This window comes from Solanum verrucosum, unplaced genomic scaffold, assembly GCF_900185275.1.
Source record: "Solanum verrucosum unplaced genomic scaffold, falcon-dt-bn FXZP01000180.1, whole genome shotgun sequence".
Classification (NCBI taxonomy): domain Eukaryota; kingdom Viridiplantae; phylum Streptophyta; class Magnoliopsida; order Solanales; family Solanaceae; genus Solanum; species Solanum verrucosum.
The window spans coordinates 2,279,315-2,302,300 of record NW_026020402.1 but is presented as its reverse complement, the minus strand read 5'-3'; the positions used below and the strand labels follow the sequence as shown (position 1 = coordinate 2,302,300).

General features: G+C 32.2%; 2 protein-coding genes across 4 annotated transcripts in view; both read right to left on the bottom strand.

Annotated features, from left to right (window-relative positions):
• Positions 1 to 15,882, bottom strand: part of LOC125840178 (salicylic acid-binding protein 2-like) — a 99,510-nt gene extending 83,628 nt beyond the window's left edge. Inside the window, exons 1-4 of one of the 3 annotated variants that reach the window (XM_049519142.1) lie at positions 15,479 to 15,882; positions 14,817 to 14,954; positions 14,447 to 14,731; positions 14,363 to 14,412 (exon numbers count right to left, since the gene is read on the bottom strand). In XM_049519142.1, coding sequence (XP_049375099.1) covers positions 14,450 to 14,731; positions 14,817 to 14,954; positions 15,479 to 15,853 — 795 coding nt within the window. In that variant the 5' untranslated portion in view covers positions 15,854 to 15,882 and the 3' untranslated portion in view covers positions 14,363 to 14,412; positions 14,447 to 14,449. Of the gene's footprint in view, positions 1 to 14,362; positions 14,413 to 14,441; positions 14,732 to 14,816; positions 14,955 to 15,478 lie in introns of those variants that run through there. The other 2 variants (XM_049519143.1, XM_049519144.1) reach the window with 2 other exon arrangements.
• On the bottom strand, positions 11,664 to 13,238 carry LOC125840172 (geraniol 8-hydroxylase-like). The gene is made up of 2 exons (XM_049519135.1): positions 12,363 to 13,238; positions 11,664 to 12,269 (listed from the first exon to the last, which is right to left on the bottom strand). The coding sequence occupies exons 1-2, from the start codon at positions 13,236 to 13,238 to the stop codon at positions 11,664 to 11,666; spliced, it is 1,482 nt and encodes a 493-aa protein (XP_049375092.1).
• Positions 15,883 to 22,986: the final 7,104 nt, after the last annotated feature.

The following is a 22,986-nucleotide window of genomic DNA, read 5'->3' as shown; positions in this document are numbered from 1 at the left end:
TGGGGTCACTCGTGATCCCAGGTCCCGTGTTTACGTCAAGGGTGTAGCCTCGGGGCATGACACCGATCAGAGACCTAATTTCGATCCCAATCCGAGACCCGAATCCATCACTCGACTCGAGATTCGACCCTAACTGAGATTCGACATTCGATCCTGACCCGAGACTAAACCCCAACCCTAACACCCAACTTGAGACCCGACTTCAACCCTAACATTCAAATCTAAACCCGCCCTAAGATCCGACCCCGACCCGAGATCCGACCCTGGAACCCGATTCGACACCCAGCCTTGAGACCTAACCCCAACCCTAACCTGAGTCCCAACGCTAACCCCGATCGAGACCTGACCCCGACATGAGATCGGAGACTCAAACCTGATTCAACACTCGACTCGAGATCCTTTCTGAGACCCGACCCTGACCTCAACCCTGACACCCAGCTCAAGATCTTACCCCTGACCTCGACCTTAATGCGAGGCCCAATCCTGACACTCGACCCAAAATTTTACCAAAATTCAACCTCTAATTCTAACTTGAGATCCGACCCTGACTCAATCCAAAACTTAGGAGTTGAATCTCGAATCGAGGTCAAGACTCGGGTGTCGAATTGAGAATCAGTAGTCTGATCTAGGATTAGTATTGAGGATGGAAAGTTGAGGTGTGAGGTTTAAAATGATTTTGGATAATTTTTTCTTACTTTTTTAAGGAAAGTTTCCTTGAATTCGAGGAAAATAAGTGGATATAAAAAGAAATTCTAAAGTATTTAAGTCAACCAAATATGAGAAAATTGGAAAATATTTTTCATTGTACTAAACGCACCCTTCATGTCTACATTTTTCTTTGGCTTAAGTCATCCGCGACCCCTTAAAGTTGTTCGCATAATTCACTTGGACACGTGAACTAGGACTTGTACATATTGAAAACCTAAATTGTTCAAGATATGTACCTATTAAACACAAAACTGTAATGACCCGGAAAGTCATTGTTAGAATTTTTTACAAAATTACCATTTTACCCATCTCGGTAATTGCCTTGAGTCACTTTTGATCAGTTTGTGAAGTTGGTTGGGAATTTTGAACTATTTATTTAACTACAGTTATTTAGTTAACGGGTATTTATTAAATAATTAATTTTATTAATTGATGGTTAATGAGCCAAGTCGATATATAATATATTTTAAGTTAAAACCCTATACCACTTGGCCCATACAAATTAGCTTAACTGAGGATGGATGTTCTGAGTCAAACTCAAAATCAGCCGTAGCATCTCTGTAAAAACTCGATGGAAGCAAATAAAAGGTATAATCACAACCTTAATTCTATTATTTTATGGATACACAGATAGTCGGTTATTGTTAATTTATGATAACGCGGAGTTGACGGGAAAAAGGGTCAGATTTTGACAAAATCTGTGAATGGCATATATATTTTTTTCGCTGTTTGTAGTCCTTCAGTAAAGGCATAAGCTTTTAATACTCATATTGGATAATTATGACAGTAATTGATATATGATTAATGAATCATTAGAAATTGGAAGGATTATATTCGTTGGAAGTTTTGGGGGAACAAGATCTGGAGGTTGGCATTAATTTCAATTCATTCTTTCCGTAGTGAATAATAAATTGAAATTGGAAAATGCTTAATTTATACTTTGGATGGATAGGTTATTAGTTTGGGTGCAGGTATTAAGAGAATTGGCATGGTTGCCGCCACTGGTTCATAACCAATTGGCTTCCTTTTTAATTAATATTATTATATTTATGATATTGGAAAAGAATTGGAACTTAACCCTAAGCTTGAAACTTAGGAACTTGATTATAGATTTAGGTGATCTTTTGGGTCTAGGCTAAATCTATAGTAATATGGGTGTTGTTAGTTTCGGAATCTTATTGTGAATATGTACTTGAATAGATTGCGTTGATTTGGAAGCTCAACAAAAAGGGAAGGCTCAAGTTTCGGAGTGATTGTTCGATTATTTGAGGCAAGTGGATTTCTAAATCCTTGTTAAGTGTATGGAATTCGTGTATTTCCTTGTGGTATGTGTTGGGGAGTAATGGAACTTGGTGATGGGTTAACTTGTCCATGTTGATTAATTCTAATGATGAAAAAGGGGTAATAAAAGGCAATGTGATTAATTGTTTGTGTGTGATGTGTTGAGAATGGTTTGAAAGGCTTGTTGAATCATTGCTGATGTTGTATCATGATTGTGTTGTGAATTGTGCAATATTATGAAAATGGTAATTTCTTCATTATTTGTGTGAACATGTCAGTTGCATTGTTCTGAGACATTGTTGTGACAAATGTTATGTGAATTGAGAAAGAATAAGAAATTAAAGAGGATGTACCATTTCGAGGGATGTATCGCGCGCCACGATGGATACTATATTTCGAGGGACGTATCGTGTGCCGCGATGGTTACTATTATCGAGGGTCGTATCGCGCGCCGCGATGGATGCATGGACAGATATGTCCCCCATGGGTCCCGGACTGAGAGACAGCGGGTGTGTGTTATTAGGTCAGATATGCATCACTATACTTGACATTGCATTGCACATATTTATCATTAGTGAACTTGATATTGTGTTTTGTTGATCTTATGAGTGCCTTTCTGTGGAACTTTGATTGATGAATATTGAGCTTGTTGTTGAGAATTTGTAATTGTTAGAGTGTTGTTGTCAAGTTGTGTGCTATGTGAATTATGAACTGTTATGTTGGGCTGGCTTTAAGCAAGTTGTAGTTGTGGAGGTTGTAATTGATGAATATTGAGCTTGATGTTGAGAATATGTGATTGTTAGAATGTTGTTGTTGAGATATGTGCTTGTAAATTGTGAACTATTAGGTTGGGCTGGTTTTATACAGGTTGTAGTTGTGGAGGTTCGGTTAGTGTGTAAGGAGTACCCGTATTCTATCCCCTTAGCTTGTGTTTAGAGGTTTACTTGCTGAGTACCGTGTGGTTTGGTACTCACCCCTTGCTTCTACAATTTTTGTAGGTTACGAGCCTGGATTTTGTGGTACTTGTCATTCTCTTCTTTTCCGAGGCTTCTTGGAGATTTGTGAGGTAGTTGTTTATCATCTCAGCGGACCTTCCTACTCCTATATATGATCTAGTTCTATTCTAGAAACAAGGTCATTTGAGACTGGTGTTTTTCTTTTGAATCAATTGTAATACTTTAGAGGCTTGTACACGTGACAATCAGATTTTGGGGATATTTTTGAGTTGATTAGGAAATTTCCGCATTTTATTGTAATGGTTGAGTTTTAGGCTGACTTGTCTTGGTGGGATAAGACGAGTGTCATCACGTCCATTTTTTTATCTTGATAAAAAGTTGGTGTGGCAAAATAAGTGTATCTCACGCTGCTGAGCGCGTGAATGCATTTTTAAAAAAAATAAAAATAAAAATTTGTACCTACTTTCTTGACACTTGGCATGCATGGACTAAATAAATGAAAAATTAATTCAATTAAACATTAATCTTCTTCAACCCACCATTGTAAAGACTTCAAATTTCTCTACCTTTTGTTTTGGCTCTTTTTTTTTTCTTCAATTTTTTGTAAAGAACAAGAAAAAAAATCGACAATTGGAGTTAAAAAGTCGATCGATATTTATGTATCTTTATTTTCAATAACTCTGATCGAGCAACCATCACCATTCATTAAACTTATTAACAGTGATATAAAAAAAATTTATATACTTTTGATTTCTCTTCGTTGTCGGGTTCGAAATAATTTATCGACGTCGATTATTTTTACAAAAATTTCAATAGTTACCGGAGGAATAGAATATAACGAGTAACACATGGAGAAAAAAGAAAGAGGAAATGATTAGGTGGGTGTACTCGGGATGGGGTGGGGGAGATATTTTCTTTTTTGTTATCGCCGGAGGAATCGATGGTGGATGTCGATGACAGAGTGACAGGGAAGAAGATGAAGAAGAAAAAGCAACAAGTTAGATGGGGGTGGGTGGCGGGAGAGATTTTTTTTTTTGTCAATTTAATTTTCTAGATTATTAAAGGCTAAAAATTATTTTTTATTTTTCAAAATTAAAATCATGGGCCCATGTGCCACGTGTCGTAATTCTATTCGTGATTATGTCAAGATAATGTGTGTGAATTACACGCACAATATTTTTTAAAGCTAGTTGTCATTTTATGTTCAATAGATAAATATTTGTTAATATTAAAGTGTCTAATAGGTAAGAGTCTCAGTTGAGATGTCTAAATGAATTATGCAGACAACTTTAAGGGGTTGTCGATGACTTAAGTCTTTTTCTTTTTATATATGATCTTAATGGATCCCATTAATTTATGTTTTATCTTTGATTTTCAAATTAATTTTAGCAGATTATTCATTATATAGGACATATAGCTGCTTTGCTTTTCAATCAAATTCTAACAAGTATTGATCGATTCCATGTATAATATAATAATCTAAAAGAAGAACTAGTATTAAGTGAAATTAAAGGGGTGATAATGTAATTTATCCAATATATTAGATGCAAAAAGTTAACAAATAATAACAGAATATGTAAACATCAAAAGAAAATCCAAGTGACTCATGAAAATGACCATCTCTTCAGTAAATGAGAATTTGAAAATATTTTGTGGACCTTCTTAGGATTAATAGAATCTGAACAAGACCCCTAACATCATTGCACAACTCATTACAAGAATATTACCACTGATCGATCATATGTAGAAATTATTGTGGGTCATATGCAGCAATTTTTTTAATAATATCAACCCCTTATTCTACAGAACAAAAATTAACATACTACTACTCCCTCCGTCCCTTTTTAGTTGTCCACTTTAGAAATGACACACAGATTAAGGCAACAATGATTAGCACAGTGAAGTTACAATTTTACCCTGATGACAACTTTTCACTTCAAAATTACAACCACTTATTTGAATTAAAGTGAAATAAATTGGAGGGAAACAACATACACTTTTACAATTTTCAAGAAGTGTAAATAAGGGTATAATAGGAAAAAATTTGTTGTCCTTTCTTGATTTGTCAAAATGGACAACTAAATAGGGATAACTAAAAAAGGAAATATGGACAAGTAAATAGGGACAGAGAGAGTACTATTTTAGATCATTAATAAGAGATTAGAAAATGCTACAATAGGACATGACTAGAGTACAATTTGTCAAACATGTGACCAGGGCCGGCTCTATGCTTATTTGAATAAGGCATTGGCCTTAGGCCCCCAATTTTAGGGGGCCTCAATTTTTTACCAATAATAAATTATGTGTTAATTTTTTTTAAAAAAAGATTAATTAATTATGATAATATTTTTTCAAAAATATTATTTTATTCTCTTTAATTCCATTTATATAGAAGAAATCAAGAAGAATTGTTTTATTTTTTTACACTCTCTACGCTAATATTCACATTATTTTGTTCTTTTAACTCCTTTTACACTCTCTTCTTTAAATTTTTGATAAGTTAGAGTAATACTCCATCAAAAATATGAATCAATAGTCAAAAAGTGTTGAGCAAAGTGAATTGTAATTTTTTTTTCTATTTCTTCTTAGATTTTCAAGCATTACAACAAGCATAGTAAAATGTGGAGTAAACAAAATTATCAACTTCTTGAATCAAATTCTATGCTAACAAGTCGTATAATAATTGCCCAAGTAAGAAAATGTTTTTCAATGTTGAATTGATAAAATCTTATCTAAAACTAATAATTGAAAAAGAAATCGAATAAATCATTTATAAAAAAATATTAAGTATACTTTGCATTTAAAAATGTAAGTTTTTTTTAAAAAAAAATAAAAATAATGCATATAAAGTTTATTTAGATTTTAGGCCTCTAGTTGAAGTTTCGCTTTAGGCCTCCGATTGCGTTGAGCTGCCCCTGCATGTGACACTATAACAAAAATGAATTAACATGGAATGTTTATTTTTGCCTATACTATCTACCTAGAATCTAATACAAGTAATATGACAGAAGTATCAACCATGTTTTTTTTATTCGAATGGTGTACAAAAAATAACTTTAGAGTTGTATTGGTGAAACAGACTCTTTACTGCTAGCTAAATGTATAAAGAGAGAATGAAAAACTCCTTAGAGAATTCTCAGTTTCATAAAAAAAATTTAGGAGTCAGGAGCCAAAAGGACAAAAACATTGATCAAAAATTCCAAAAGGGGGACTCCGGACTCAGAAATTTAGAGTTTAGTTGAACATGGGTTTGGGATAATCTATTGGAATCTGAGACACGTGGAGAAATAAAGGCAATTGATCAGATTTGTACTAAGAATGATCCCCATCGTACACAAGACTCTATTGCCAGCTGTAGCAGGGCATATGATGAGTACAAAAAGGAATATATGTAGTTAGACACTGTCATCCCTACACTAATGATAATTGGACAAGTGTAAATACTAAAATTTTATCTTTCTTTATTTTTCATACATAGAATTGTAATATATATAGACTCATTTTGAGTACTGATCAATACAGAAAATTTTCTCGATAATCTTCCATCTCCCAATTTCTATCACAATCATAGCTATAGAAAAACCAATCAATCTGCTGAGTACTAATATTGGCAAACTTGGGTTATAGTATTGCAAGAACCGAAATGTTCAACTCTTTATTGAGGTTCCAAAACACATTAGGGGCTTATTAACATGAATAAATAAATGTAATTTACCATCTTTTAGAGCCAAACATACCAAATATTAGAGCTGTACGTTTAATATCGAACAAAAATCAATAATTCAAATTGAAAAAAATTATTGGTTTAGCGGTTTAAATAACGATTTTAATTTTTTTTATTATCGAATTATCAACTCTTAACGGTTTGTGATTTTTTCTTAACGAGTTAACTAATAATAACCGGAGAGTAAATTAAATAATTATATTTATACCATTTGGTGTATAAAGTCCTTGACTTAGGGGCCGTTTGGTTACTGGTTAGAGTTATGCAGGTATTAGTTATGCAGGGTTTAGTTATGCAGGTATTAATTATGCAGGGTTTAGTTATGCAGGTATTAGTTATGCAGGGTTTAATTATGCGGGTATTAGCTATGTGGATATTAGTTATGTAGGTATTATTTAGTTATGTAGAGATTACAATACATGAATTATTAACTATTATATTAAACTTGTAGTAAATTATTAATATATATTATTTACAAAATAATAATACATGTTAATAAAATGTGGAATATATTGAATAATATACAATACTAATATTTTTATTTTTTTTTTAATCAACATTGGACCATGTCTATTTATTCATCAAATAAAAATGTGTCCAAACAAGGTCCAAGAGTGACCAAGTCGATCAACAAAATAGACAAAACAAAAACAACTAGAAATAATCTAATTTGGAAACAAAAAAATCCTAAACTGATAGAACAACTCCAGCATAATGCTAATATTTGATTAGCATATGTACCGTCAAAAAATATACAATCAAATCTCTAATATTAAAAAAATATTTATATTTGCATAAATAAATAAAAACGGTAAATATAAAAAAAAATGAAAATAGTCTATATATAAAAAGAAATAAAAATAACAAACGTAGATAGGAAAACAGTAAAGTTTCCAATTAAATAAAATAAAATAAATTAAAAGAAATGAAAATGATCTATATATAAAAAGAAATAAAAACAACAAACGTATATAGGAAACAGTAAAGTTTCCAATTAAAAAATAAAAAATAAATTAATAGGGTAAATATGTAATCTATCATTTTAATACATGTATAACTAATACCCACATAACTTATTTCACCTTCTACCCTGCATAACTTTATACATAGATTCCCTCATAAGTTATGTTGGTATTAATTATGTAGGACTACAAAAATGCAACCAAACACCGTATAAATTAATACATGAATAACTATTATACAACATTTAAATTCTTACCAACCAAACGTGGTATAAGTTATGCTGACTTTTATACCTAATACAAAACTTCTACCAAACACAGTAAAGCTAATGCAACTTTTATACATGAATAAGATGTCTCTTATACAGTAACCAAATGACCCCTTAGAGTTTAGTTTCATATTTATATTTCTGTCTGTCTCAAACTCTCGGTTATTAAACAATGTGATAGTGTTTGCTTTGGAGCAAGATGCAGTCTTTCAAATCACGTGCTTGGTTCATTTGATTTGTCACTTTCTTTCTAAGTGATTTTTCATTAAAAAAAAATCTGTCAAATGACTCAAATTTTTAAGGGAAAAAGGACAAATATACCCCCGAACTATCATAAATACCCTTCGTTATACTTTTAGGATGCTGATGTCCTTACCGTCCAAATTTTGGGGCGTATATATCCTTTCTACTAACAACGGAACACGTGTCACAATCTAAAATATTTACCCGATTTTTATTACAATTTTTACCCATTATTAAAAGATTCACCCATATTAATTAAAACCCCACCCAAAGAACATAATATCCATTCCCAAGTTATAACCCAAAACCCTCAAAACACTTATTAATATCTGCACTTTGTCCTTTGTTTTTTCCTCTTCCTCTACGACCTGTCATTCGAATTTTTGGTGTATCCTCGTTCATCAATGATCAACCCATTTTGATCCTCAATTCAATTATAAACAGACCCATTGGATTTTTGTTAGCAATTGCAAATTTCATGATGGGATTGGTCCTAATTTACCGTGGAAAGGTAATACCGTAATAGTGTCATTTAGAGATGGCTGCTTCCATTTAATAGCCCTGATGAAAATGGTAATCTTGATGTGGCTTTTCTATTTGTGTCGGCCATCAAAATTCATCAGTTCAAATTTAATTAATTAATTATGTGGAGGGCTGAGTTCGTTTGGGATTTGCAGGAACATTTTCCGTGAACAACAGCTTGAAAATCGAAGAACTTGGCCAGAAATCAGCCAAATTCGACCAAAATTCGGAGGATGAGAAACGGAGAAGATGGAGAAGTGTTTTGAGGGTTTTGGGTTATAATTTGGGTGGGCATTATGTTATTTGGGTCGGTTTTTAATTAATATGGGTGGATCTTTTAAATATGGGTAAAAATTTAATAAAAATAGAGTAAATGTTATAGATTGTGACACGTGTCCCGCCGTTAGTAGAAAGAGTATATACGCCCCAAAATTTGGACGTTAAGGACATCAACGTCCTAAAAGTATAACGAAAGGTATTTAGATAGCATTTACAATAGTTCGAGGTATATTTGTCATTTTCCCCAATTTTTAATGTTAAAACCGATATCGATCAATAACCAATAAACCAACAACTAGTAATCCAATATCTTATGGTTCTATGATGATTAAGTATTTCTACAAATCAATAATTAATAAATCGAACCGATAAAATTTAAAACTGAACCGAACCGACTGATATGCAGCCCCACCAAATATTCCCAAATAGTTTATGAACCTCCTTGAATTTTGTATAAAATGATTGGCCAGGCTAGACTAGTCTCATCTCGATGAACATGTGGGTTCCTTAGTGTATTTTTAGCATAGACTAGTGGATCCACTTAGTAGTTAAGTTTTATACCCTGACAAGGTATAGGACGTCCCTGACAGCGTGAGGCAAAACACTGTATCATCACATAGCTCATAGTGATGGTTGTCGGTTAGAGAAACTCCCACAAAGATATTTTTGTATTCTTATATACATAGAGTTATTTGTATTTTCAATACAAACAGAGTTTAAATTGTATCCTTGCATACAAACTGAGTTACTATTGTATATTCTTCAAATACACAGAGTTGTTATCCGCATGTTTTAAGAGTTTTTCTTTATATTGCATTTATATTACTGTTTTATATTGAAATGAGTTGAGTTGAGACCAGGTATGTTCCTTCAGTTCCTTTCAAGGTTATGTCTTGTTTTAGAATTCCCCTCCCATGCTCGTATATTCAATATACTGATGTCATTTGGCCTGTATCTTTTATGATGCAAATACAAGTAATCAGGATCAACATCCAGCGCATCGTTGATCCAGTTGAGTTTCAGAGTTGTTAGTGAGCCTCCTTGCTTCCGGAGGATCCCCTTTTTATTATTTTCATTATTCTAGTTCATTAGGATGTCGTGGGTCTTGTCTCGATGTCCATCTAAGTTGTTAGAGGCTTCATAGATAGTTAGTTATTGTCAGCTCATGAGTCTTTTCCTTTTTCAGTATTGATGTTGAGACTTGAGTTGCCATTTTGGCTAGTTGAATGTTTCTGTTAAGACATTGTAAGTTTATTGCATGAGTTTATCCTTTGAGACTGTTTTCATGTTAGATAAGTATTTTGCTAAGAGTTAAGTCAGGCCAAGGGTTCGCTTGGGCTAGCAATGGTTTTCGGGTGCCAATTCCGCCCAGGGTGTAGTATCGGGGCGTGATAAACATATTAACTAGTTAATATAGCTATAGTTTGGATTAATTACCATTCGCCACTAATTTCTAAACAAAATTACGCGCTGAGTTACAGTCGATAAACGTGTCGGTCGAGTTTCAATTGTATAAACATCTAGTTTTCAGAATTTTGTATATTATAATTTGTATAACTTTTGTCTAATGTAATTTGTATAATATAATTTGTATAACTGTTTAAAGTTTAGATATTTGTGTTTGTATAAATTCATTATTTCGAGTTTTATCATATTTGTATAATTTTGGAATTTGGATAATATAATTTGTATAACAATTGTTACTACTCTGTTTATACAACCACAAACAGAAATAACTCATTTATACAAACACTTATTCCACCAAAACTATAATTATCAATCGATTCAATCAATCGAAAATAGTTTATATAAAAATAAATATAAATCAATTTATACAAATATGGACGACACAAATTATACAAACATACGAGAATTATACAAACGTCGCAAATTATATAATGAGGTCACTCATAACAACTTTTTTTTTGGTTGCCCATAACAGTTTAAACTATAGCTACAGCCCGTAAATATACAAAATATAGCTAAGGAGCCTAATTAAGTTTATTATAGTGGCTATTTGCGAGATTTCCTTGTGCAAATAAAGACAATAGAGAGGTTCTATATCATCTTATCTATGTTTCTCCTTTATTATATACTAGATTAGTCCTAATTTATTATCATTAATTCCACCTGGAATTAAGATTATATCATGGAGAGGGGCCAAAAAGGAAAAATAAACACGGTCTAATGCCAAGGAAATGAATATCTTATTCACTTTGTCCCAATTTATGTGACACATTTCGTTTTTTGAGAGTCAAACAATTTAAATTTGATCCAAAATTTGCTCATGGAATCTTCAATTTTTTAAAAATGAAATTTATATATTTGTAAACTATGTAAAAAATAATATAAATCACAATAATAGATAATTCAAAATATTTAAAAGATCTATGAAAATTTACTAGCAAAGATAGACTTGTTTGAATCTTGAAATCCGAAATATATCAAATAAATTGAGACATAGGAAGTATTAGTTTCACCAAGAAATTATTAAATCCCGGAGAGTTGGTCTTATCTTCAAAGATACACAAGCATAGATAGATTCTACAAATAGAATAACGTAGCCTTTTGACAACCCAAATTCAAACAACACGCAGACTTACTCGAGTAGTTGAACACTTCCACTCCACCATTAACTTAGTCAGTGCTGGATGGTAAAAGGAAAAACTTTAGTACTTAATTTGCTCAACTGTAAACCTTAATTAGTCTACCCCAACATCTACAGTGGAATAGGAACAGCTAGCAGAGGTTGATCTTTTGCCAATGTGATACCAAATTTTTCCTCCATGTTCAAATCATTAGGTGCAATTCCACCATGTAGCTTCCAATTAAATGTATTTATCAATGAACCTAGCGCGACTGGAATTATCCTGCTAGCCAAAGGCAATCCAGGGCAAATTCTTCTACCAGCACCAAATGGAATCAACTCAAAATCCCGACCTCTAACATCTATTTCTGACTCCCAAAACCTCTCTGGCTTAAAATCCAAAGGGTTCTCCCATATGCCAGAGTCGCGCCCAATTGCCCATACATTCACTAGAACTTGCGAGCCTTTTGGAATAGTATAGCCACAAAGCTCAACATCTTCCTCCACTTTGCGAGGAATTAATAAAGAAACTGGTGGGTGTAATCGTAATGCTTCTTTCACGGTGCATTGCAAGTAAGGTAACTGTGCAACATCAGCTTCATCTACTAGTTTGCCTCTGCCAATTACTTGTGCAAGTTCTTTTTGTGCTTTCTCCAAAGTATGTGGATTCTTAAGTAGTTCTGCCATTGCCCACTCCAATGTATTTGATGTCGTATCTGTCCCTGCTACAAACAAGTCCTGCAAAACTTACTAGTGTAAGATCATATAATCTAGTAAAACGTTCCATCACATGCTACATGTTGAAAATATATTAAAGATACGATAATTAACTAGATAGAGATGTTCGATATGATTCCTGTCGATTTCTTCAGGGCTAATGCTGAGAAGGGCATCTAACACATCAACTTTTTCACGATTTCCCATTTCCCTTTCCTTTAACCGCTCATCAATCAAACTACTCATAAGTTGAAGAACCTTGCTAAAATGATTTGTCAAGCGCCGCCTTATGCCTTGTGGATCAATCTTTTTTAAAAAGGGGAAAAAATCCACCAAATTGGGTTTACCAGCCTCAGCCATGATATTCCACACCAATTCCTTAATTTCCTTATCAGAATCAGAGAATGGATCAGTCAAATCTTTAGAGAAAATAGTGTTGGACAACAAATTTAAGGAAGTTCTAAAAGCTGCTCTGCCAATATCCACTGCTTCACAATTTTGCCCACTCTTGTGACAATAATCAATCAACTCCTCGATTTTTTTTGTCCTGAGATGCTTATTAGCGTCCAGCTTGTTGCCAGAGAAGATGTGAGAGTTCATAATCTTACGAAGCGTTCTCCACTGTGAGTTGTTGACAGGTAACCACACAACAGAGAAATCAGATTGATTGCAGGCACGAAGTGCGTCTGGAGCAAACCTATTGGAAAAGGATAAATCTTGCTTTTGCATTACTTCTTTAGCCAAGATTGATGAAGAAATGACGACTGTGTTTATTTTCCCCAATTTCAGATTCATAATTGGACCATATATTTTTGCCAGTTGAGCAAGTGATATTTGTGGTTTATGACCAAGCAAGTGAAGATTTCCGATAATAGGCAGAGGGAATGGACCTGGTGCAACTCTTTTGCTTCTTCTTCTAAGTGAAATAACAACTCCACGCACCAAAAAACAGGCGAATAAAACTCCTACCAAAATGTTCACGTACTCCATATTTCTCCTCTTCCGATAATTTGCTTGGCTCAATTAGGCTGCTTTTATCTTGATCTATAATGAAGTGAGCAAGGTTTTCATTTATTTTTAAATCTCTGTTCATTCAAGACAAAACTTTAAACAGATCGATCTGCGTCTTTCTTGTGATCTTGTCTGTTCACGTATCTTCTTTAATTTTTTAATTAATGTTTATGAGTTATTAATGCAAATGGTGTCAGGCTCCACTGCCTCCACAGAATTTCTTATTTTATGTATTAGATTAGATATAATACACGCAAGTGTATTTTAACGAAAATGTTGTAGTTTCAAAGAAGTAGTAATAGTAGGGTGGAGATAAGTTTTTGCATACACATGTTATTGTTATTGTTGCGGATATTAGATGTGGTTGTTGGCTGTTTTGCTTGAATGTCCACCTGCCCGTTCACCATTATTGAAAAGGTAGGCATTTCGGGTGTGTTTTGTATGGAGGAAAATATTTTTTTTGGAAAATAAGTTGGTTTCTACTTATTTTCTCATATTTGTTGATGAGTGAAAAATATTTTAGTGTATGATTGATGATATCTTATCTTTTATTTTTGGGTAGAGAGTAGAAAATACTTTTTAGAAAAATGTTATAAATTTAATTTAACAATGTTATATTTTAAAATATCCGCGCGACGCGCGGACACGAATACTAGTATTGAATAATAGAAGAAGAGAAAAAACTCCCTAAAGTTGATTTCTTGTTCTAGGTTTCCGCATATTTATTTAACACTGATGTGTATAATAATAAGCGTATGAATCTAACAGCAAAATTTATAGCAACTATAAATACCTATCTACCTTTCTTTCATATGAATAAAAAGTTGCAGGCAAAACAGAGTAGGGAAAGAGTGTTAAATATGATTTACTTGGTTGAGAAAACTTTTGGTATTATGCTCTCGTCTCTCTCTACCATTTCAGTGAATTTTAACTGCTCACATCTTTTTTATATTTCACAACTCATATTACAGAAATCATCAATTAGTGTAAATGAGACATAAAAATTGTCATTACAAGAACTGACACAGTTTTATTATCACACCACACTCTTCAATACACACCACAATCATATATATACAGTATTATTTTCCGAGTTGAAAGCAACAACAACTATTTATTCAAATCAATTATTTAACGCGGAACAACATGAGATCGAGCGAGGACACATTAATTAATGTAGTCGAGATGGATCAATTGTATTTATCGGCAATCTCCAAGAGAGTGTCACAAAGTTTTTTTGTCATACTTAGCATTGCCATATGATCAGCACCTTTAATTTCCTTTGCTTCAGTGACACCAATGTTGTCAATTTGCCATTGTTGGAATTCTTTTGATATGCCTTTATCCTCTGTACACACTATATAAACTCTCTTCACTGATCCATATCCTTCATCTGTGAAATACTTCGCCTTCGACAAATCTTCCAGAAACAGAGAATTTGTTCTCACCAATGATAATACTAATGCAAGATCCTACCACATTATCATTTAAATGTAAGATTACTTCTATTTCGACGAAAAATAAAAATGAGGTATATAATAAAAGAGTAAAGATTACCTCAGGATGGCTTAACTGGTAGAGCTTGTAAGCCAAAAATTTGGGACCAAAAGTCATGGATGTGAGTGGCTCTTCAGGGGTACCATATGGTAAAAATTGGGTATCTAACCAATTCTCTGCTGGTGTCCGTTCATTGTACTTCACAAATTTTACATTCAAATTGGATTTATAAGTCAAATAATATTTTTGTGATAAAATGCTCATATTAATCGTTGTTTTTTAAGAAGGGTATAAAATCTGAACAAGTAAAAATGAACCAAGAGAGAGTAAATACTGAAAACAAATTATTAATTCGTAAATTCCAAACAACAAAAAAATTGAAAGGTACAGTTGGAGAAATGCGCAATACAGAAAGTACTCAGCAATCACATTGATTGGTAATTTCCCCATAAGTAGAACCTGAAATGACGCTATTTTCTGTTACTTCAATTATTGTTGTTATTTCTAACACAGTAGTCAAGCTGTATTTTTACCTAAAATATCTATGTGCTTACCTAATAATTAAGTATATGCACAATGGCAGATCTAGACTAGACTAGACGAAACGTAACTTAAACTCATTTTTCCATTTTTACTTGTCTATTGAATACCATATATGAAAAGAATACGTAATTAGGTCATTCTTTTTTAAACGAAATGAGCTAGTAGTATATTATACTCACCTTATCCAAAACATAGGATGAGATATGAATAGAATCAGGCATGAAGGCAGCCAAGAAAACAGCAGCATAGATCTTTTGTGGGTATTTTTCCATAGCAAGTCCCAAATTCATACCACCAAGACTATGCCCCACTAGTATGACTTTCTCCTCTAGTGGAAGAGATTCCATCAATTCCAATAATGGCAAAGTGTAATCATGAAGTGTGCGAAGTTGCTCTAGTTTTCTCAAATCAATGCCAGAGGCTGCTAAGTCAAGAGCAGTGACCTTGTGGCCTGCATCCTCTAGCAATGGTTTTAGCTTGTACCAACACCAACCTCCATGGCATGCTCCATGTACTAGAACAAAATGTTTTCCTTGTTTCTTGTTAGCTTCCATTTTTTAGGCCTTGTGATTTTTCTTGTGTTTTTTTTTCTTTGGTTTAGTCTTGAAGAACTATGAGATGGGTTATATAGTAGTTTGGTGGACATTAGAGCATGGGAAATTTATTATGAATGACATGTTGTTTTGGGCAGACTTAGAAAGAAGGAGAACCAGAGAAAGATGGGCTCAAATTTTCTCTAAGTTGAGAGAAGAAAATATCCAGTGGATGTTTGACCGTTTCATCTCGAAAGATGTCATAGTACGAGGCGACAGAAAACTTGTGCTTCCTCTACCAGGTATTCGAGGTATCCGCCCATATGCGCCTATCCGGGTCCTGAGGTAGTTCGGAAGAAGACAAACTACACCCCCAGAAGCATACTACCGTATCTATGTGTTCGACATCGGGGATGATAGAGTGCCTGAGGCTTCAGAGATGCTGAGAGAATCTCTCTGAAACAGTTTCTCCAATAAAATCTTCATTACTGTAAAAAAGGTTGCGGCTAGAACTAAAGTGAATTGGTTGAGGTTATTTCTCTCTATATTTTGTACTCTCATGTTTATATAGTGGATTGCTCATCTCCTTTGTGGACGAACGTCGATTGACCGAACTACGTTAAATCTTTGTGTGTTTGTATATTTCTCATTTGTCTTCTTACTCGTGGTCTTTCGAGGTTTGCTTTGCTAGCTTCCGCATTACACCTGGTTATTTTTTGTCCTAACATTAAGATCATTATAGCACAATAGTGCGTGATTACAACCAAGTACATGTTAATTTCCACGTTATTAAAAATTGTTACCTAGAAAATTATATGGTAAAGTCTTAAACCTCCTATTTTATTTTCTCTTTGTTCGAACAGATCCATATGATTTCCTCACCCCATGATATTGTCGATTGTTGAAGGTGTATGAGTGCGATTTTCAGCTAGCGTTTGGTCATAGATTTCCAAATATTATTTGGGTGAAACTCTTGGTGAAATTTCACCATGTGTTTGGCCATAGTATTTGAGAAACATATTTCACTTTTTTATAAAAATATGATTTATACCCATAAGTTTTAAAAACTGTCAAAACTAATCATAAGTTTGTATTACAAGTCAATTGGATCTTCGTTGCAACAAAGAACAAGTGGTGTCTATGACACTAGAGCAATGTGGTAGTTTGGAGCGAGTGCAACAAGCATCATTCCATACATCGTGAAGTAGACAAAGCACATGACTGTTGGGAAATTGCAGACTAACACAAAAATATATATGGTCAAATGATAGAAATAAAATGGAAAAATAATGACACCAAAAATTTTACGTGGAAACCCTTCTAAATAAGGGAAAAACCATGGGCCAAGAGGATCAACCGATATCACTATAGTAAGGAATTTTACACCGTGTAGTAATGAATACAATATTCAAAGTGACTACTACACACTCAAAAAGAATAACACTCTTTTGATTTTCCACCTTACTAAAAATATCGTTCACACTCTATTTTTCTTCACAGACTATTTTCTTGTAAAGTCTATGGAAACCTCACAACTCTCTATATTTTTCTTTCTCTATGAATTGGTGTATCTCACAAATGAGCTAATGAGCTCCTTTTATAGAAGAAATTTGCAACTGCAAATTTCAACACCATACATAATATGTCAAAGTTGTGCCACCAAAAGTTTGTAAATGTGAGTTTTTCAACATTTGCTGCTATTGCAATTTGCCAACCATTGACAATTGCATGCAGCAATTGTTGAAGTCAATGATGGAATAGTGGGGCTGGACCCTAAAATCTTTCCTTCCAGTCCCATTCACTGGAAAGAGGTATCTTCATATTCTTTAGAGAGAGCTCATACCCACAAGTTCTTTGCATAACTCGAACTTGTCTTTCGATATCGTCTTGGTCATCATATCTATAGGATTTTCACTTGTGTGGATCTTTTTTTACGTGAAATGATTCACTTTCCACTTTCTTACGAATCCAATGATATCTGATGTCAATGTGTTTTGTTCTTGCATGGTATATGGAGTTCTTGCTCAAGTCTATTGCACTCTGACTATCACAATAGACAACATACTCCATCTGTTGCAATCCAAGTTCTTGAAGAAATCGTTTTAGCCATATCATCTCCTTGCCGGCTTCAGTAGCCGCAATATACTCAGCTTCAGTTGTAGATAGTACAACACACTTCTGCAACTATGACTGCCATGATATAGCTCCCCCTGAAAAAGTAAACAAATATCCAGTAGTGGATTTTATGTTATCAAGGTCACCTGCCATATCAGCATCTGTATAAGCCTTCAAGATTGGATCTGATGCTCCAAAACACAAACATTCATCTAAGCTTCCTCTAAGTTATCTGAGTATCCACTTCATAGCTTCCCAATGCTCTTTTCCCGGATTGTCGAGAAATCTGCTGACAACACCAACTGCATGAGCAATATCAGATCTAGTGCATACCATTGCATACATTAGACTTCCGACGACGGAGTAATATGGAACTTTGGCCATGCTCTCTTTTTCCTCCCTAACTGTAGGACACATCTTCTTGCTCAACTTCATATGACCAGTAAGAGGTGTACTAACATGCTTAACATTCTTCATATTGAAGTGCTCTAGTACACGTTCAATGTACTTCTTCTGTGACAAATAAATCTCTCTTTCATCTTTGAGACGAGTAATTCTCATCCCTAAAATTTGCTTGGCATGACCCAAGTCTTTCATAGAAAAAGACATACACAACTCTTTCTCTAACTCGTCAATCTTGGAAGTATTCTTGCCCACAATTAACATATCATCCACATACAATAAAAGGATGATAAAATCATCATCAGAAATTTTTTGTACAAATACACAATGATCTGATGAAGTCTTCTTATAGCCTTGATCCCCTATAACAGATTCAAACTTCTTGTACAACTGTCTAGGAGCTTGCTTTAGGACATATAGACTCTTTGTGAGTTTGCACACAAAATTTTCCTTACCATATACTTTGAAGCTCTCAGGTTGTTCCATATAAATCTCTTCTTCTAGGCCACCGTGAAGGAAAGTTGTCTTCATATCCATCTGCTCAATCTCTAAATTAAGACTAGCAGCCAAACTCAGAACTGTACGAATCGAGGACATTTTCACAACAAGAGAAAATATTTCTTCAAAATCAATACCCTTCCTTTGACCAAATCACTTAACAACCAATCTAGCTTTGTACCTGGGCTTCAAGTTGTGTTCTTCAACTTTAACTTTGAACACCCACTTGTTCTTCAAAGCTCTCATGCCCTTGGGCAATTTTACCAACTCATAAGTGTGGTTCTCATGCAGAGACTTCATCTCATCTTGCATGGCTTCAATCCACTAATCCTTGTGCTCATCTTCCATGGCCTCTTTATAACATTCAGGTTCTCCCCAGTCAGTGAGTAACACATACTCATTGGGTGAATAACGAGAGGAAGGAACTCGATGTCTTCTGGACCTCCTAAGCAGAATATTTGATTCGTCCACAACTTTATGAGCATGTGGATCATCAATAACAATATCATTAGTATTATCAACCATCAACAACCATATCATCACTTTCATATTCTCTGAATATTTGATAACTATTTTGGTGTTCGTAAAAAATTATGTAATACAACGCAAACAACTACTATAGAGGGTGTTTTTGTAAAAGATAAAAGTTTGGCGTAAAATTTCAATTTTAAAAAGATCTCAAATAATGAGATTTGACCCAAATACTAGAAAAAATTAGTATTTGAAAATTTGGGATTTTTGCCAAAAATATTTACCAAATAATGGCAAATTGTATGGACAAATATTATTTGCCAAATTTTTCCCCAAATATTACTTGGAAAATCTATGGCCAAATGGGTCCTCAATCTCATTTTTGTAAGTTTGTTAACCTTGTCTTAACCTAAATAATACTTATCTGTTTTGTTCACTGTTTGTTTGTTATTTTAGTGTATGTCGAATTTTAGGATTTATAAATTTTACAAAAATTGTCTGTGATTTTGCTTCTTTTTTTTTTTTTGGGTGTTTGACGGAATCGAAGAAAGTTATTTTTTTTTTGTGGTGTGATGAAATTGGAGAAAGTTGAAATCTTTTTTTCTTGGTATTTGATGAAAATAGAGAAGATGGAAGATTTGTTTTTTTTTTCTTTTCTTTTTGAGTGTTTTATGTAAATGAAGAAATATTAATATTTTTTTCTTATGTGAGTTTGATGAAATTGTAAAAAATAATAATATTTTTTTCTTAGTGTTTGATGGAATTTGAAAAAGATTATTATATTAATGAGCGTCGAGATTTGTGGATCTGATTAGAAGATTAAGGAGGAGGAGAAAATGTTGTGGAAGTGATTATTGAAGATAAATATAACAGAACAAATGATTAAGCAACAACAATAAAATTTAAAAAATGAAGAAAATTGATTGATAATGAAGGATCTACACAAGTAAAAGGACCTTGAAAGAAATTAATGAGAAACAAAATAAATTTGGAGAGAAAAATCAAACGAGAGGCAAAAATTGACTAATTGGGGAAGAAGATGCATGTTATAGAGGTCAAAAGTGATCAAAAATAATTTTTCAATAGGCCTTACGGGCCAAAAATATTTGTAACACACGCACATTAGACAAAAATGCTACATAGAATGGCAAATAAGAAAAGGGTTTAAAATATTATTTAATAAATTTAAAAGTTCGGTTTATACAATAGTGAGTAAAAACATTCAACTGGCAAATGGAGTCAAGTACAAAGGTCTCTTGATTATTCGGTCAATAAAATTATGATGTATATTTTAATCTTTTTAAAACAATTTGGTCTAACTTGTCCCATCGAAATTCGCACTCTTAAGAAATTATAAATTAGTATATTTTTAATTGTTTTATTCTTGTTTCTTGTTTTATACCAGTGACTAGTGAGTGAGGAAAAATTGTGTTATGCATGAGTGCAAAATTTATTTATAAATTTATTTTATAAATAGTGTTAATTAAATAATTTTAAATTTTTTATCTAGAATAAATTATATATATTTGTGTGATAGTAAATTAACTCATTTAGTGTAAAATGAATATTTGATAAAAAAAATATTTAATCCAAAAGTAATACTTGATAAATATTATTAATGCTGGTAAATTTTAAATTGTGTTGATTAAATGATTTTAAATTTTGTTTTAAAATAAATTATATATATTTGTGTGGTGGTAATCATCTTCTTCTTCTTTTTTCTCAAAAACCTAATATAAAGGGGCTTATTGGAATGTCCATAATTGAAATATTCTTTTTCATCGATTATTGATTTTTATTCAAATTAGTTATAAATTTTACAAAAATATCAATGACGTAAAAAGTAATAAAGCTATAACTAAAAAAATATGAATTTAAATTTAAAGGCCGTAACAAAAGCAGGTCCCATAATTTTAGAAAAGTTGTTCCTAAACAGATTGGTGCTTTCTTCAATCTCTCTAATATAAAATAAGAGAAAGTTACACCTTATTTAAAAAAGAAGATATAACTAATTTAATTTCAAAAATATTTAATACTGAAAATAAAATAGAATAAAATAATAATTTTATTTAATTTTATAAATTAAGAATCATTTTAAACAATATTGACAACTATCCTAAGACAGAGGGAGTATCTCTCCTGAGTAGTAATTAATGACTATATATATGTCTAGTTAGATAGGATTGAAAAAAGATAGCTAACCCTTTCCTTTTTATTTTCTCACAAATATATGAACGACCTATTAAAAATGCGTTTTTATTTTAACTTGTTATTATTAAAATGCAAAGTGAGGACAATAATTTTCATAGATTTTATTTTTAATATTAATTACTTATTTTTAAAAATTATTTTTCAACACCTAATATTAAATATTAATTAATAGGAGTATTTTGTGGGAAAAAAATAGTCATGTAATCATTATTTTCTTAATAGATAAATGTGACAAATAAAATTGAACAAGAGAATATATACTTCAAAGTTACATTGAGAAAGTAATTTGTTGAAATAAATAAATAATGAGGAGAACCAGTAATACGATGAAAATGTTATTCTCCAATTTGTTGGGATTTTTTGTTAAATCAATTCATATCAATTAATTATAATTAATAACATATATAATTGTTTTTTAATTTAAATCTTATATTAAAATAATTTCTCTTACACTTGTTCATTTTAGCAAATTAAGTAAAAAAATATTTTCGTATAATATATCTTTTTTATTAAATAATTATATGAAATACTAACGGTCAATTTTATTAATATTTGTTTTTATAAAATACAAATCTATCTAACCTATAGTTTTAATTAAAGAAACCTAATAATTGATCTGGTTCAATTCAATGTGGTCATTATTTTAGTTTTTGGAATTTGACTATTTGAAAAACATCTTTCGCAAATGCATACTATACTCCTAAATAATTAGGAATTTAGATTTATTTAGAACATTAGTAATATATATTAGGGAAAATTGTATGAAATAGCAAGCTATTAATTTAAATTAAATGTTATAATCATAGTTTATTTTAATTGTAATTCGCAGCAAACATCCCATTTTTTTGCCATCTGATTAGGTATACAATTAGTCATTTTCGGTATACAATTAACCATTTTATACATTTTGGTATAAAATGTATAAAATGCGTATTTGTTTGTATAAATCGAGAAAAAAGTGTATATACAAATACAAATACATATATTTTCGTCCTATACACTTATACAAATATAAATCTTATTATACAAATTACAATGTATAAATGAATTTATACAAAACTGAACAATTTATATAAAATTGGATGTTTCTAGCGAATTATACAAATCAAAAGCTCCATAGCAAACATAAAATTTGATATGGGGCGCAATTATGCAAACTATAGCTATAACATACAAATATGATTTTTATGTTTGCTGTATGTGAAAGTTGCTCATATATTAATGTTGGGCCCGTGCTGACATGGGCCATTTTTTCTAGTATATTTTAAAGGGAAAATTTTCAAAACAACAATATTTTAGCTTTTAATGGGACTCCTTAGCAATAGTTTCACTATTTATTTAAAATGTCAATATTTTAGTTTGTTAAGGATTGAGTTATGTATTTATTTTATTTTGATTAATTTGAAAGAATACAAATAATTAATAACTGAATAGAGAAAATCATGGAACAAAAAATT

What these genes read in the sequence shown, in the direction of transcription:
- LOC125840172 (XM_049519135.1), bottom strand. Translation starts at nt 13,238, where the DNA reads ATGGAGTACGTGAACATTTTGGTAGGAGTTTTATTCGCCTGTTTTTTG. An exon ending in ATATCGAACATCTCTATCTA is followed by an intron (nt 12,270 to 12,362) that starts GTTAATTATCGT and finishes TAAGTTTTGCAG; the next exon opens with GACTTGTTTGTAGCAGGGAC.